At 45.7% G+C, this 16,521-nt stretch overlaps 1 protein-coding gene across 1 annotated transcript in view; it reads right to left on the bottom strand.

Moving 5' to 3' along the window:
* PRKCH (protein kinase C eta) overlaps nucleotides 1–16,521 on the bottom strand; it is a 230,477-nt gene that overhangs the window by 63,128 nt on the left and 150,828 nt on the right. The window contains exon 10 of the mRNA XM_044231956.1: nucleotides 11,840–11,994. Coding sequence (XP_044087891.1) covers nucleotides 11,840–11,994 — 155 coding nt within the window. The remainder of the gene's footprint in view (nucleotides 1–11,839; nucleotides 11,995–16,521) is intronic.

Below are 16,521 nucleotides of genomic sequence, written 5' to 3' on the forward strand. Positions count from 1 at the left end.
TTGAGGAACTGTCTTGAGAATAATTTCAGCCCAAGCCTCTGCTACAAAGAAAACCCAAATTGGGGCGCCTGGATGGCTCAATGGGTTAAGCCCCGGCCTCTGGCTCAGGTCATGATCTCAGCGTCCTGGGATTGAGCCCCGTGTCAGGCTCTCTGCTCAGTGAGGAGCCTGTTTCCCCCTCCACCCCGCTCTGCCTGCCTTTTTGCCTACTTGTGATCTCTGTCAAATAAAGAAAATCTTAAAAAAAAAAAAAAAACAAAAAAAAAAACGAAAGGAAAGAAAACACAAATCAGCTGATAGCATGTATACAAGGAATAACTTCTTATACTGACATGGCATGTTTCAAAGAGCTTTCACACTTTCCCTTTCATGTGATCTGAGCTTCATCTATACCCTGCAGGGAAGCCATGTCAGTGCACAGACAGGCAAAGGGGCTCAGAGCACTCTGCAACCTGCCCACATCTCCCGGACCAGCAGGAATCAGGGCTGGGTCTGGCGCCCACATCTTCTGAAAACCAAGTCCAGCATTCTTTCAGTTGAAAGCACATATAAGTGATCCTTTTCTATTCCCTTATAGCACTGTAATTTAAATGGAATTGCACTTTAGCTACACTGACTCTAAATGATGCAATATATCAAAAAATTTTGCAAGCCCCAGAGCCAAATTTAGGCAGATTTATAATGGGGTCTGGTTTCCTAGGGTTTTGTCCTTGGCTCACCATTCCATTTAAGACACTCTTGTTGGGTGATGTCATCTGGTCCCCATAATCTGAACTAAGAGCTATGTCCTGATGACTTCTATGTATTCCAGCCCATCTTTTTCCTCGGAGCTTCAGACTCATATCCACCTGCCCATTTCACATCTCCATGGGAACGTGTCTCAGGTACCTGACATATTATTTTTCTACATCTCATCATCTTCCACTTCTGCCAAGATGTCTTCCTGCGCTCACGATCTCTCCCAGATAATGGCAGCATCACGCGTTCAACCTTCTGACTGAACACCTAGAAATGACCCCAGGTTTCTCCTCCACCTCCTGGACCCACCCAGTCACTAAGGTTTGACTGCTGTACTTGCTCATATCTCTTCATCTTACGCCCTTCTCCTCAGCCCTCTCACCACCATCTTGGTTCAGGTCCTCATTATTATCTAACTTGGAACACTGCAACAGTCCCAAATTCAACCCCTGCTGCTACCCACATGTCCATGTCTGTATGCTCCCTCCCCCATATAAATATGAAGCCTAAGTCCACTCAAGTCAGGAAAGCTGCTGGAAACGCCTCAAAGATTCTTCTTCACCTGCTACCCCAAACCCAAATTCCCTGGCATAGAATTTCTGTCTGACACTGTGAGTTTCCTATCAAATAACTATCCTGCCCCCTTTTTCCTTAATAAGAAAACCCTGGGGGTGCCTGGGTGGCTCAGTGGGTTAAAGCCTCTGCCTTCGGCTCAGGTCATGATCCCAGGGTCCTGGGATCGAGCCCCACATCGGGCTCTCTTCTCAGCAGGGAGCCTGCTTCCTCCTCTCTCTCTGCCTGCCTCTCTGCCTACTTGTGATCTCTGTCAAATAAATAAATAAAATCTTAAAAAAAAAGAAAAGAAAAGAAAACCCTGATCTGTGGCTGGAACATGGCCACATAATGATTGATTTCCTAGCCTTCACTGCAGCTTGGTGTAGTCATGGGACCAAGTTCTGGCCAATTTCTTGGTAATGTGTGGAATTTCAGGCTCTTTAAAGAGAGCTAACTCAGCTGGGAGACGTGTTCTTTGTGCTTCTTACTGCCTGGAATGAATACAGAGATGACTCTGGAAGCTTTAGCAAACACCCTGGGCCACCAGGTGGCCTTGAAGATGGCTGAACAGAAGAGATAGAAATCTCGGGACCCAAATGACTCCATGGAGCTTTCGTGGCACAGCTGGACTGCCTACTTCCAGACTTTTTATGGGAGAGAAAAATACATTTCTAACTGGTTTGAGGCACCATCGTATCCCATTTCCTATTACAGGCAACAGCACCCAATTGTAAGTGATACAGAACTTAAATATCTCAAGAATGTTAAGCCTTTTCATAGCTTTGTTTCTGCCAACCCCTGGAGCTTTATCTTCCACCAGAGCTCCAAATTTAAGTTCCAAAATTCTTGTAGTTTTCCACTCCACCCACATACTCACCATGAATTTTCATGCTTCTCAACTTCTGCTCAAGCTTGCCCCCTGCCTAAATACCTTACTTCTGTTCAGGTTTAACTTTCATCACCTTCTACAGAAAGTTTGCCTAAACCACCACGTTAGGGTAAGTGGCCCTTCTCTATGCTCCCATAATATGCCAGGCATACTCCAAGTCTAGAACCCACATGCCTTTGTGGGCCATCTCTCCCAATCCACAGAAAGAGCCTCAAAGGGCAGATACCATATCTATTCCTTTGGTATTTATATCTCCTAATAAAAGTGGGAGCTCAGTAAATATGTTCTGAGCTCAACTGCATTTTCCTTACTGAAATAAGAGTGAACAGTATCAAAGGCCTCCAAATGTCCTGATTAGCTTCTCATGTTAGCAGTAAGTTAAAGGTTGAAACAAAATATTCTAACAGTTTTATTTTTCCTTTTTTACCCCTGGGATGGAAAACAAATTATAGGTGAAAACATCCACTCTGAGAAGCAATTTACTGTTTGGATATTTCAGACTTGAAATTTCCTCCTCTATAAAAGAGAACTTGGCATTCTCAGAGGCCTCGTCTGGCTCTAGTATTTTTATAATTCCATTGTTGAATATAAATGCATAAAATCGGACACAAGGAACTCACTGTGAATGGATGATTTTTTCCTCCAGCAACTGGCAGCAAAATGACCAGCCTTACCAAACTTTTAAATAAATTATTTACAAGGAGTGTCTAATGAAATCTTGAAGTCATCAGATGACAATGAACACTCTAGGATAATGAAATGCCTATTATGGGAGGCTATGCCTCCTAGACTCCAAACTCATTGGCCTCCTTTAGGGCCCCAGAACTTGCCATGCTTCCTCCTGATACTGGGAACCGGCATTTGCTATTTCTTCTGTCTTAACTGTTCTTTCCATCTCTCTTCACTGGCCACCTCAGCTCAAGAGTCACTTCCTTAGAACACTCTTCTGTCTTTCTCCGACCACACTGAATTACTGTATTAGAAGTTCTCACTCATTGCAATGCTCTCCTCTTCTTCATGGCATTGGCCACCACTGTGATTTTCTATTAGTATGATCATTTGATTGATATCTTTTTCCCTCACTAGACCACACCCTCCTCAAGGGAGTATTTTGGTTTTACTCATCATTGTACTCATATCCTTGGCAGAGAGTTGATGCTCAATAAACACTTGCTGAAGGGAGGAGAAAAGTGGCCAAGTTTCATTGGGAGAAACATCCAGCTATTCTAATAAGCTGGAAATCCTCTGAGTTCTCCTTCACATTTCTGAAAAAGGATCTTGAAGCCACTTTCTGGTGACAGTGGAAGGACAGGCACTGAATGAGCAATCATGACAAGCTAAGAGAAGCAGCAGGAATGTGACTAAAAACATTTGGAGTTTTAGTAACAATCCTAGGTAAGGGCTCACAGACAGAATCGGATGCAAAAGTTACCAACGTATGGAGAATCCCATGGCTAGTGCATCCTAAAGAAACAAGGGCCATATTGGAAAAACCAAATGATGATTTGTCGTTGTTTTCGCAGCAAGCAGATCAAGGAAGAGTAGACTTACTTCTTGGAGAAGGAATGATTTTATTAAACGGCACAGAGAGAACAGAGCTCCTAATCTGGCTTTCATCTTTATCTGAAAGGAAGATTTTTCTCACTAGTGAGTACAACAAATAAAACTATTGAAGTGAATTCCGATACAGGTGAGGTAACAGTAAGAGTCCAAAATTCCAGGCTCAAATGAAAGACATTTGAGGACCCTGACATTCTGCTGGTAAGAAATACTTAGGAGTGAGAAGTTCCCCGGAGATGGGAATCTAACAGATGTTGTAACAGATGTTATGGTTTCCAAGAGGGGGAGAGGTAGATAATCAGAAAACAATGACTCAAGCATGTGATAGTCATCACTGACTGACCCATGCACAAATTGGTTGGAAAATAGATTAACTGAATTCATAGGCATAGGAGGAATGCTTACAGAGGTGGCTCTCCAAACAAAACTATGCTAATTTCAAATCATACAGGTGTCTGAAGTCAGCAAGGCATCTGATGGTCCTGAATGATATCCTTGATAAACAAGAGTCAGATGATATTAAAGACTGGCAAATCTCCACAGCTCCAGCAGCTGTTTTCAGAGATTAGCTTAACAGACCTTATCCTGGAGGGAGCTGGTCAATCTTCCCAAATTCTGAGTTTTTTAAAAAAAAATAGTCAAATGAGAGAGAGACTGTTCTCTCAAACTGAGGAGAACTTAAAGGTGATTTTCTTTAAAAGTTCATGTGCTACATTAAGCATACAGGTAAAAGACAATATATTTCAGGTCTGGAGCCTCTGCGGATTAGTTCTACATCTGGACAATGGGAAAACAAAATCACCACAGCAAGCACGTGGGGCTTGAGGAGGAAACACTGATTACCATGCACACAGCATGCCAAGAAGTGCACAGGGCACCAACTGACCAGACTCATGGGTTCCAAGTGTGTATTAAAATGTACTATGTTCAAGTGTAAATGGTTAAGGAGGAATCAAAACTTGAACCGTGCTGCTCTATAAAGCCTTTCTCATGAAATATGTTTTAGATATATTCTATGCCTTGTCAAAAACAGCAAATCCACTATGTGCTGGCTGGCTTTAGGGGTTTGGGGTTGAAATGTCAGTGATGGCTAAATTCCCCTTTAATACAGATTATGAAACATGATAGAAAATGGGGTCCTATAATGCTGCAGGGCAGGTAAATGGGATGCATGCCCCTTTGTCTTCTAACTTTTCTGTAGGACTTGACTCTGAAAAAAGTCAATAGCTGTTGTAAATTATTCATGAGCTCTATCTGGGCTCCCAATCAGCCAACAAGCCCAGGACAAAGGAATGAATAGTCTATTTTTTCCCCTTAGCAAAGTGGCTCATTGACTGCTTACTTCCCAGCCCTTTTTTCTTGGTCTCTGGGCCATGGCAGCCCCAGACCTTCCAACCAAATGCAAAGGCACAAACCCTGCTCTTGCTCTATCTCCAGGAAACTGGGCTTCTATTCCTCCATGAAATGCAAGTGAACACATCTGAGAATCAGGATCAAGCGGAAAAGCACAGAAATGTAGCTGGCCTTTCTCCTCTCACATAAGGCTTGGCTGGCTAAGAGAAAGAAGAAGGTCAAGGAGCCTAAGGAGCCTAAGGTACTTCTAAAGTCCTAGTGGACAATGACTTACCCATGGTACCATCTTTGTAACTTGCTGAAAAATAAAAACCTGCCCTGACAACAAACAAACAAATAAACAAATAACCACGCCCCTATAGGCATACCTCAGAGATACCACAGGTTCTGTTCCAGACAGAGATGTCTGAAAAAAGTAAATACATTTTTTGCTTTCCCAGTGCACATAAAAGCTATATTTACGCTATACTGTAGTCTATTAATTGGCAGTAGCATTATGTCTAAAAAACCAATGTACATATCTTAATTTTAAAATACTTTATTGCTAAAAAATGCTAACCAGCATCTGAGGTTTCAGCAAGCTGTAATCTTTTTGCTGTTGGAAGTTCTTGCCTCTGGGATGATGATTCCTGACTGATCAGGGTGGTGGTTGCTAAAGGCTGGATTGGCCGTAAAAATTTCTTAAAATAAGACACATTGATTGACTCTTTCTTTCATGAACCATTTCTCTGGAGCTTGTGATGTGATTCGATAGCATTTTTATCCACACTAGAGCTTCTTTCAAAATTGACTCAGTCCTCTCAAACCCTACCCCTCCTTTACCAACTAAGCTTATATCCTATTCTAAATCCTTTGTGCTCATTCCAACAATCCTCATGGCATCTTTGTCAGGAGTAGATTCCATCTGAAAAAAACACTTTCTTTGCTCATGCAGAAGAAACAACTACTCATCCATTCAAGTTCGATTATGAGACCGCAGCAATTAGTCCCGTCTTCAGGCTCCACTTCTAATTCCAATTCTCTTGCTATTTCCACATCAGCAATGATCTCCTCCACTGAAGTCTCAAAGCCTCAAGGTCATCATCCATGAGGGTTAGAAGCCACTTCTTCCAACTCCTGCTCATGCTAATATTTTGACCTCATCCCATGAATGTTCTTAATTGCATCTAGAATGGTGAATCCTTTCCAGAAGGTTTTCAACTGACTTTGCCCAGATCCATTACAGGAATCACTATCCATGGCAGCTATAGTCTTTATGGAATGTATTTCTTAAATAATAACAATTGAAAGTCAAAATGACTCCTTGATCCATGGGCTGCAGAATGGATGCTGTGTTTGCAGTCAACAAAAACAACATTCATCTCATTGTACATCTCCATGAGAGCTCCTGGGTGACCAGGTACACTGTCAGAGCAGTTATATTTTGAAGGGAGTCTTTTTCTCTGAGCAGCAAGTCTCAAAAGTAGGTCTAAAATATTCAGTAAACCATGTTGTAAACAGATGTGCTGCTACAGAGGCTTTCTCATTCCATTTATAGAGTCTACAGTCAGAGTAGATTTAACGTAATTTTTAAGGGTCTGAGAATTTTTGAAATGGCCCATGAGCATTGGCTTCAACTTAAAGTCACCAGCTGCATTGGCCCCTAATAAGAGAGTGTGCCTGTCCTTTGAAGCTTTGAAACCAGCATGAACTTCTCTTTTCCACCTCAGAAAGTCCTAGATGATATCTTTTCCCAAAATAAGGTTGATTTGCCTACATTGCAAATCTGTTATTTAGTGCATTCTCCTTCACTAATGATCTTAGCTAGGCCTTCTGGACAACTCACTGTAGCTTCTGTATCAGCATTTGGGGCTTCACCTTGTACTCTGATGTTTATGGAGACGGCTTTGCTCCTTAAGCCTCAAGAACCAACTTCTGTGCTCCACATCACTTGGCATCAGGGAAATACAAATCAAAACCACAATGAGATACCACCTCACACCACTCAGAATGGCTAAAATTAACAAGTCAGGAAATGACAGATGCTGGCAAGGATGTGGAGAAAGGGGAACTCTCCTACACTGTTGGTGGGAATGCGAGCTGGTGCAACCACTCTAGAAAAGAGCATGGAGGTTCCTCAAAAAGTTGAAAGTAGAGCTACCTTATGACCCAGCAATTGCACTACTGGGTATTTACCCTAAAGATACAAACGTAGTGATCCAAAGGGGCACATGCACGCGAATGTTTATAGCAGCAATCTCCACAACAGCCAAACTATGGAAAGAACCTAGATGTCCATCAACAGATGAATGGATAAAGAAGATGTGGTACACATATACAATGGAATACTATGCAGCCATCAAAAGAAATGAAATCTTGCCATTTGCCATGACGTGGATGGAACTAGAGGGTATTATGTTGAGCGAAATAAGTCAACTGGAGAAAGACAACTATCATATGATCTCCCTGATATGAGGAAGTGGGGATGCTTCGTGGGGGGTAGGAAAAGAATAAATGAAACAAGATGGGATTGGGAGGGAGACAAACCATAAGAGACTCTTTATCTCACAAAACAAACTGAGGGTTGCCGGAGGAGGGGGGCAGGGAAAGGGTGGTGGGGTTATGGACATTGGGGAGGGTATGTGCTATGGTGAGTGCTGTGAAGTGTGTAAACGTGGCGATTCACAGACCTGTACCCCTGGGGCTAATAATACATTATATGTTTATTAAAAAAATTTAAAAATTTTTTTAAAAAAAACTTCTGCTAGCTTCAAATTTTTCTTCGGCAGCTTCCTCACCCATCTCAGCCTTCACAGACTTGAAGAGAGTGAGGGCCTTGCTCTGGATTAGGCTTTGGCTTAAGGGAATGTTGTGGCTTCTCTGATATTCTACCTAGACCACTCAAACTTTCTCCATATTTGCATTAAGGCTGTTTTACTTTCTTATCATTCATCTGTTCACTGGACTAGCACTTTTGATTTCCTTCAAGAACTTTCCCTTTGCATTTACCACTTGGCTGACTGGTGCAAAAGGCCTAGTTTCCACCCTATCATGGCTTTCAATATGCCTTCCTCACTGAGCTTAATCATTTCTAACTTTTGATTTAAAGTAAGAGACACGTGACTCTTCTTCTTCACTTGAACACTTACAGAGGCCACAGTAGGGTTATTAACTAGAACAACGTCAGTATCATTGCGTCTCAGGGAATAGGGAGGCCCAGGGAAGTCTCGAGAGAGATGCTGGAATGGCTGGTCAATGGAGAAGTCAGAACACATGTATCCGTGAGTGAAATTTGCTGTGTCGTGGGGATGCAATTCATGACACCCCAAAACAATTACAATGGTAACATCAAAGGTCACTGATCACAGATCACCATAACAAATGCAATGATAGTGAAAAAGTTTGAAACATTCCTAGATTACTAAAATGTGACAGACACAAGTTGAGCAAATGCTTTTGGAAAAATGGCACTGGCTCAACACAGGGTTGCTGCAAACCTTCAATTTATACATACACACACACAGATATATATATATATATATATATATATATATATATATATATACATATATATGTATATATATATATATGTATACATGTACATAAAACACAGTATCTGTGAAGTTCAGTAAAGCAAAACACTGTAAAATTAGTGTCCCTGTATTTGGCTAGGTCAGAGGCATCATCCTCAAGATCATTTTGGCTCTGATAAGGGCCATCCGAGGACATGTCTGATAAACGAGTCTATCTGATGCTCCCCAGGTTCTCTCTGTGCTCTCTGGATCAAATTCACACCTTGGGTGACCCAACTGTGCCCTTTACTGTGTGAGTCCCAAGGACTTGGTTTTCACAGGCTTATCCTTAAGACTCTGTTCTCAGGCCGGTAACCTGAATGGAATTAAATTATCCTGTGAAATAAATCCACAGGATAAAAATAGCTTTCGAATCTATCCTAATTAAATGTGTCCCCTTCAAAGTCAACCATATCAGTTAGAGCCTGCATCTGGGATTCAAGCTGAAGAGTAAATTAAATTCTCAAAATTAAACCGCAAATGCCAAGAATTTAAATAAAATTTCTCAAGATATGGCCTGATACAGCTCCACAGAAACGACATCAGGTTACAGTGTCCACCCTCCTTTCCAGACCGATGAAGCAAGCAGAATGAGAAGCGATCACATCCTACACACGAAAGGAAGTCCACTGCCTCGCAGCTGCATAACTTGGTGCTTGAGTAAAGCCCCTAAGGATTCAAGAAGATGAGTTTTGTTTTTTTTTTAATGATTTTATTTATTTGACAGAGAGAAATCACAAGTAGGCAGAGAGGCAGGCAGAAAGTGGAGGGAAGCAGGCTCCCTGCTGAGCAGAGAGCCCGATGCGGGGCTCGATCCCAGGACCCTGGGATCATGACCTGAGCCAAAGGAAAAGGCTTAACCCACTGAGCCACCCAGGCGCCCCCAAAAGATGAGTTTTGACCTTAGTGCTTTTCTCCACTGCTCTGGTTTGAGGTTTATGTCCCTGCCCTCCTACCTGGGGCCAACGCAAATTCACAAGGTGAAATCCAAACTATAAGGTGCCTTTAAAAGGTGCTTCGGTCATAAGGATGGAACCCCTGAATGAGGTTAGTGCCCTCATAAAAGAGGCTCCAGAGAGTTCCCTAACCATTCTGTCAAATAAGGACATAGAGAGAAGACAGCCTTGACTAGACACCAGACCTGCCGGCACTCTGATACTGTGCCTCCAGAACAGTCAGAGACCAATTTCTCTTGTTTAGATGCTCCCCACCCCCAAGTATGTAGTGATTTGTTAGGCAGCCCAAAAGGACAAAGACACACATTCTGTGTTATTTTCATGAATAAAAGTTGCCCTATCACCAGCAGGGGACTAAGAAGCCCACTCTGGGACTCCGAGTCTGCAAGTCTCTCCTGAGGTGATGGGGTAGCCCAGTGGTTAAAGACACAATTTGAGTTGTGGCTTTACGACTAGTTAACAGTGTGGTTATTAAGCCCTTCTAAGACTCAATTATTCACCTAAATAACACCAATAAGGCTACTCTCATATCATAACAGTGCTAGGAGGATCAGGGAGATATGCAGGAGAAGAGTCAGTGTTGCAATACTCCATGTAGGTCTTGCTCCTGTTGTTAGTATTATTTTTTTGGATTTACAAGAGAAGTCCCTGTCAAGTGGGGAAGTCATAATTCTTAAAAATTAAATGTGAGGAAGGCTCTCTCTGGAGTAAGCAGAGCAGAGATGACAGATGGATGGATGGATGCGTAAGCCACAGAGAGAAGAACAAAAGCAGAGCTCATGGCCCAGGGTCCCATGCTACGACCAGGAAGACCTCTGAACTCCCTCCACCATCAGACATTGGGTCAGCAACCTCCCCCACATCCTATACTGGGCAGGATGCTGTGGCAGGAGCAATCCCATGCTGGACCTGCCAGAACAGACAGCCTGGTCAAGAGGGCTCAGAGCACAAGCCATTGAAAGCCACCCATGCAGCATTGTGGCCAAACAATGAATGGAGAGTCCTGGCTACTTCGAAGCAGAGGACTCCTGCGGCTGGTATCCAGCCTGGTTTGGAACTCTGCACCAGTACTCCCCCACCCCCACCCCCGCGCCCGCAACCCTCCGGCCTCACAGCTGGGGCTGAGACAAAGGGCTACATCTAGTCGAGGTTTTTAGGGCCCTGTGCTGAGAATTTACATTTCTGTATCCTACCTGTTGTACCTGTTTTGCTTTCTCTCTTCCTTCTAGCATCGATGACCAGCCCTGATGCATTCTTTCCTAGCCTTGCTCCCCTCTTCCTGTTCTAACTCCTAGGATATTTAAGAATATTCCTCTTTCAAAGCTCTCTTACACTTTTATCATGATGTCAATATGGTTCTGAGCCCACAAAACGAACAGCATTAGCAAGGCTAATAAAGAGCCAGTTTCAATAAGGGAATTCTTTACTTTGACATTCACGCTCCTGAGATAAAATGGTATTTTTTTCCTCAAAGGAAAGCAGCAATTGCTTCTCAAGAGAAAGAAGGAGTTTATGTGGTGACTAAGTTACAGTGTCATTTAAAAGCAAGATACCGACCTCAGGGAACAAATGAGGAAGTTAAGAATAAACACTGTCTAACACTCAACTATTGCATTTCCCACCTTACCTCACCTTGTGCCTGAATAAAGTTTCATCCACCCGTACCCCTTGCATTTTGAGATCTAACAAAGGCAACCAGATTTTAAGTCCAAAATATATAGTATACGCAAAAGACTGTGTGCCATGAAATGGAATCGAATAATATTCAGGAGGTATAAATGATAACTTTTATCAAGCAGGACTGCTCATCCATAGTTCACCTCTTAGCTCCTAGAATGGTAAGCTGCAGCCCCAAATGAATGAGAGCCTCATCACAGTAATCAGGGCAACCGACAGCCACGCTCTTTGGTGTAGGTATGGATTCTGAAGATGGAATGGATCGCTTCCATGGAAAACAGGAAAAAGCAACCATGGGTTCAGCACCTTGTAGAGTCTGGCTGTCTGAATTCATGGAGTCTCCGTGGAGCCACTGAAGCCAGTCTTATGTGACCACATGGGGGCAATTCCGGTTTCAAGAACACTAGATTATTCATTTATTCTACCGGACACTCACACCTTTGAGAGTTTAATTCTAACAAGGTTTCAGATGATTACCAGGAAAAATGGAAGGGTGGATGAAGCCAGGAGGGCAAACAGGGGATCAATCAGAAGAGGGGTTACCAGAGACCAAAACTCACCGATAGATGATTCCTTTCTCATGTAGGAACATGAGCGCCGAAATGATTTCTGCTGCATAGAAACGAGCTCGTGCTTCATCAAAACGACGAGACTTCTGAATGTGAAACATCAAGTCACCCCCATTCACAAATTCCATCACGAAAAACAGACGATCCTGGAGAAACACAAGAGAGAACCCAGCGTGGTGTTGCTGTTAGCCTAGAGCTTGGTCACCAGGCTACCCGAGGCTGCGGCAGGTCGTCGTCACGTGGATCTCAGAGGGAAACGCTCTGTCGGGGTAGTGCGAGGCATGAGGGCTGTGGGACTGGGCCCCTGGGATAGGGATGGGGCTGGGAAGTAACACCTGGATCTCCTTTAAGGAATTCTACACAGCTTTGATCTCTGCATTAAATAAAAAGTAGGAAAGCCTCAGGAGCCCCCGGTTCTCATTGCTGCTCTGCACCTTAAATACTGTGCAACCCCAAGCTTAATTTGTTTTTGGACATTCGCCATTAGTAAAGTGAGAACAATGACGCTATCCCTAGCTGAATCATGGGGTTCTGGAAAGCGGAGAAGTGCAACACAAATGGAAAGGTACGTGCCTTTCCTCTGGAACATGCAGGGTTAAGCACAGAACTCAAGGGATGTCTAACAGGTCCTCACACTTGACCAGGGAACACACACAGAGAAAGGAAACCGTTTTAGACAAGTCTGGCCAACAGGAGTCTAACGACAACCTCCAAGTGGCTTCAAAGTTCGAAATTCCATTCAGCCCAACAGAAAATTCCCGAGTCAGGAGTGGAAACGTGCAGAATAGCACGATGTTGTCCACTTGGAAGGAGCTCTCATACCTGCTGATGAAATGGGCTCTTCAGGGCACCTGGGGAGCTCATTTGGTTAAGCGTCTGCCTTCAGCTCAGGTCACGATCCTGGGATCCTGGATCTGATCCCATATCAGGCTCCCTGCTCAGCAGGGAGTCTGCTTCTCCCTCAGCCCCTCCTTGCTGCTCACAAGCTCTCATCTCTCTCTCTCTCTCATGTGTTCTTGCTTTCTCTCAAATAAATAAATAAAAATCTTTAAAAAAGGGAGAGGGAGAGGGAAATGGGCTCTTAAGATTCCCCATGCAGTACGCTTAGTACTACGCAAGCGGTGTGAACAAAGTACTTTTATTAAGACTTCAATAAAAGAAATGTGGAGGCTCTGTGAGAAAGCGTGTCTCCCAGCTGGGTAGTGTAAAGGGCTATGTTTCAGGAACCCCTAAGATCAAAGGATTTCCTGACTCCCTCCACTGACATTTATGAAGTCCACGGCTAGCCCAGTGTCGAATGGGGTGCCAGGCATCCAACAGAAAGGGCATAAAACAGATTCAACCTCTACCCACATAGTCTGGTGTGGGAGACACACGTTACTTAAAAAAACAAGGTAAACATACAAATTCTGGGAAATCCTGTGAAAGAAGGTGGAGAAAGCAGGGACATCTGGTCATCTGCCTGGGGGTCCGTGGAGGTCTCTCCAAGCCAGGGACATTCGGGCTAAGGCCTATGGGAGCACCCCGCAGGGCCAGCCATCATCCTTTTTGGGGTAGGGGCCGGGGTGGGGGGTCATTTGGTAAGGAAATTGGTGTTTGCCAGTTCACGAAGGATGTGTTCTCAGAACTCCTCTCTCCCTGGGGTTTGAAGCATTCTGCTTTTGCTTAGTGCTACCCCATGTCCACGGCCACACAGTGGACAGAGGCTGTGCCTGGTGCCCTTTCCTGCTCCGAGTTCACCCCTGGTTTCATCAGAAAACAGAACTCGTAACCTCTCTATTCCTGATTTTAAGGAAGACCTTAATTCAAAGGAAAAGAATCCCCTGGCTCTAGGAAAACTTCTAGAGAAGCACAACTGTGAGAGTAAAGATGGAACGGCAAAATTCACACACGTGAAAACAAAACCCAAACATCAACAAAACCACGATTCCAGTTCACCGACTGAAAACTCAACCCCGTAGGCAATCGGACCGAGCCAGGGGCTTTCACGGGGTTGTGACTGACAAGCTGCGCGGCAGACTTGGAACGGACGAGTCCGGAAGAGCCCTGGCGTTCTTTCTTTTCTCTACGGGAAGGACTTGGGTGGAAGTCAGCAGTGGCACAGGATGGAGGGTAAGTATGTGGCGAGACTCATCGAAGAACGCGTCCGCTCGGGCAGGTGTGACGCCGATGCTGTGTTCATTTGGACAGGGAGGCCAAGGCCAAGGGGGACCCGATGAAGACGCGGGTGCTAACGCCACCAGACCGCCCCTCACAAGCTGGTCAGCCTTACCCATTTTTGTCAACCAGCCTGTTCGCCTTCTTCATGGCTGGGACTGGCCGTCACACGAATTCCAAGAGCTCGAAATACCTGATGACCGGAACTAGGTCAGTAGGTAAGGGACTCATTCCTTAGGCCGCCGGAAGTCAGTGTACTTGGCAAGGGTTTCTAAGGCAGTAGGCATCAAAAGAGGAGGGTATTGGAAGGGCAATTTCATCCCCTGTCTAGCCCCCTCGCCCCAGGCCACCCCAGGCATAATCAGGTCTGAAGTCTGAAAAAGCCAGAGCAGGGGCTGAGGTCCAGATCTGGGGGAGGAAATACTGTACTGCCTTCTTGTCTCACTCTTTCATCTGCTTCTTGGCCCAGCGCTGGAGGCAGCGTCTCAGAAAATGCAGGCAGGGTCAGAGGGGCACAGCTACCTGTGATGTGCAGCAAAGCCAGAAGCCTGGGACCTGAGACAACAGGGGCTTCTTTTCATTCAGAATTTCATTCTGAACCTCCTGTCTGGCACCACCTCGAACAGCTCTCAACCCCCCGGCTACGTACGACCCTGGAAGCAAGTGGGAAGGGGAAACAAGCCAGCCAGGTGCAATGACGACTCAACGAAAAGTAATGTGCCATCCTCTCCAAGACGTCAATTAATGTCCCAAGCTAGAAAAATAAAAATGTGTTCATCCACTTGTCAGATGTTTTTGCTGAGAGGAGATCCTCTCTTGACACGCCCCTCTCCTCCCCCTATGATCCGTGGCCTTTCTGAGGCCCGAAGGAACCCGGCCCTCAGGCTTGTTGGGACAACGTCCAAAACGAGATGCCACTGTCTCTGGTTTGCGTGGCAGGGTTCCACGAAAGGAGAGGGTCTGCGTTCTCAGATGCAGGCTTTAGAGAACCTCTGCAGGCTTTCCAAGATCTTTTATGCTTCCTTGAAGGTTCTCTACGGGAAGGAATGTCTACTGAGCATACACGATACCAGGTCCCGGCTAGAGAGCAAGGATTGGAAAATGAATGTGATCACACACCTGCTCTCAGGAAGTTCAGGGAAACGAGGAGCACATCCCCCCCCCCCCGGTGTGCTAAGTGCAGTGAAGGCACAAAGAGGTCGTCACGGGAACAGAGCAGGGGCCCCTGAGCAGCCTGGAGCCCAGGGAGGGAAGTGGAGAAAGCTTCTAACAGGAGCCAAACTCCGGAGCAGGAGTCAGGCCGGAGCCGGGAGGAGTCGAGGTCTCTGAACGGGTGAACTGGGAGGCGTGAGGCAGGGCATGACGGCTACCGCGGGAGCCAGTCCCTCCGTGCTGGAGCGGCTGTAGGGGGGCCTCCCTAGGACACGGCTACTTTCCTAACCGAGTGCTGGTAGAAAAAGCAGAAGGCTGCTTAGGGTGCTTCCTTCCACACAGTCCACAGGCCCAGAGTCCTGCTGAGAGGGACGGTCCCTCACCGGTGGGGTCTCTACCGTAACTAGAGCCCCAGTGTCTGGGCTCAAACAGGTGGCAGCTTGGCGCTTGGCTCAAAAAAGACTCCAGTGAGCGTCAGACGCCCCACATTCGCTAAAACAGCATCCGCTACAAAAACCGGTCCGTCTGCCCAATGCTCCTGCTACGGAATGAATTCCAGCAACCGGAGAAAAATCTTTCCTATTTCGTGAGCACCCCTCACAAGGCAGAGACGTGCATGTGACATTCTGACAGGAGGCACGAGACAACCTCCCCCTACAACTCCACTCTCGGTCTGCGCTGTTGACCAGCGAGTCTCCCTGATTTCCTGACGAACGCTAAGTGACGCTTCACAAACTCAACTGAGAAAAGCAAGGAGAGGAAGCATGTGCCGGGACCCCTGAGTTGAGGGAGGCACTGCGTAATGGACGAAGGTTGCCCATGAGTCACTTCTGGGGCAGGAAAGAGGTTCCAGATCCCAGCCGAGGCAGAGGTTACAAAGACAGTGGTTTCTGTGTTTAAGCCTGTGTAGCGGGGCATTCCAGCTTTTCTGAAGTCCAGTTTCCTAGAAACTGAGTCTGGAGACCTGCACAGCTCCCCCTGAGGCCTCTGGCTCCTCTAGGGCACATTCTGCCCTGACCTGCAGGGTAAGAAACCCAAGGTCCCCGAGACCAGGTTTAACCTCAGTTCTAAAGCCAAGAGGCCCAGCTCTTTGTCCTCTGCTCGCCTGTCAACCAACCTCAACTGCAAGTCATTAACACGAGTGAGGGGCACCTGGGGCTCCTGGGGGACTAAGAGCAACTCAGAAATCCCTTTGTCCCAGCCTCGGTGTGGATTACAGGAGGCCGAGGAGCTGATGCCTGGTTAATAATAGAATTCCGGCCCTTCCTGCCCCACTGCATTAACCCGCCGCAGCCTGGACCGAGTCTGTCCCGGCTCTCAGCTCAGACCTGCTACCCCAGGCCCAAGAGGATAAAAATATCCCC

The sequence above is a fragment of the Neovison vison genome, chromosome 13 (genome assembly GCF_020171115.1).
Source record: "Neovison vison isolate M4711 chromosome 13, ASM_NN_V1, whole genome shotgun sequence".
In the NCBI taxonomy this organism is placed as follows: domain Eukaryota; kingdom Metazoa; phylum Chordata; class Mammalia; order Carnivora; family Mustelidae; genus Neogale; species Neogale vison.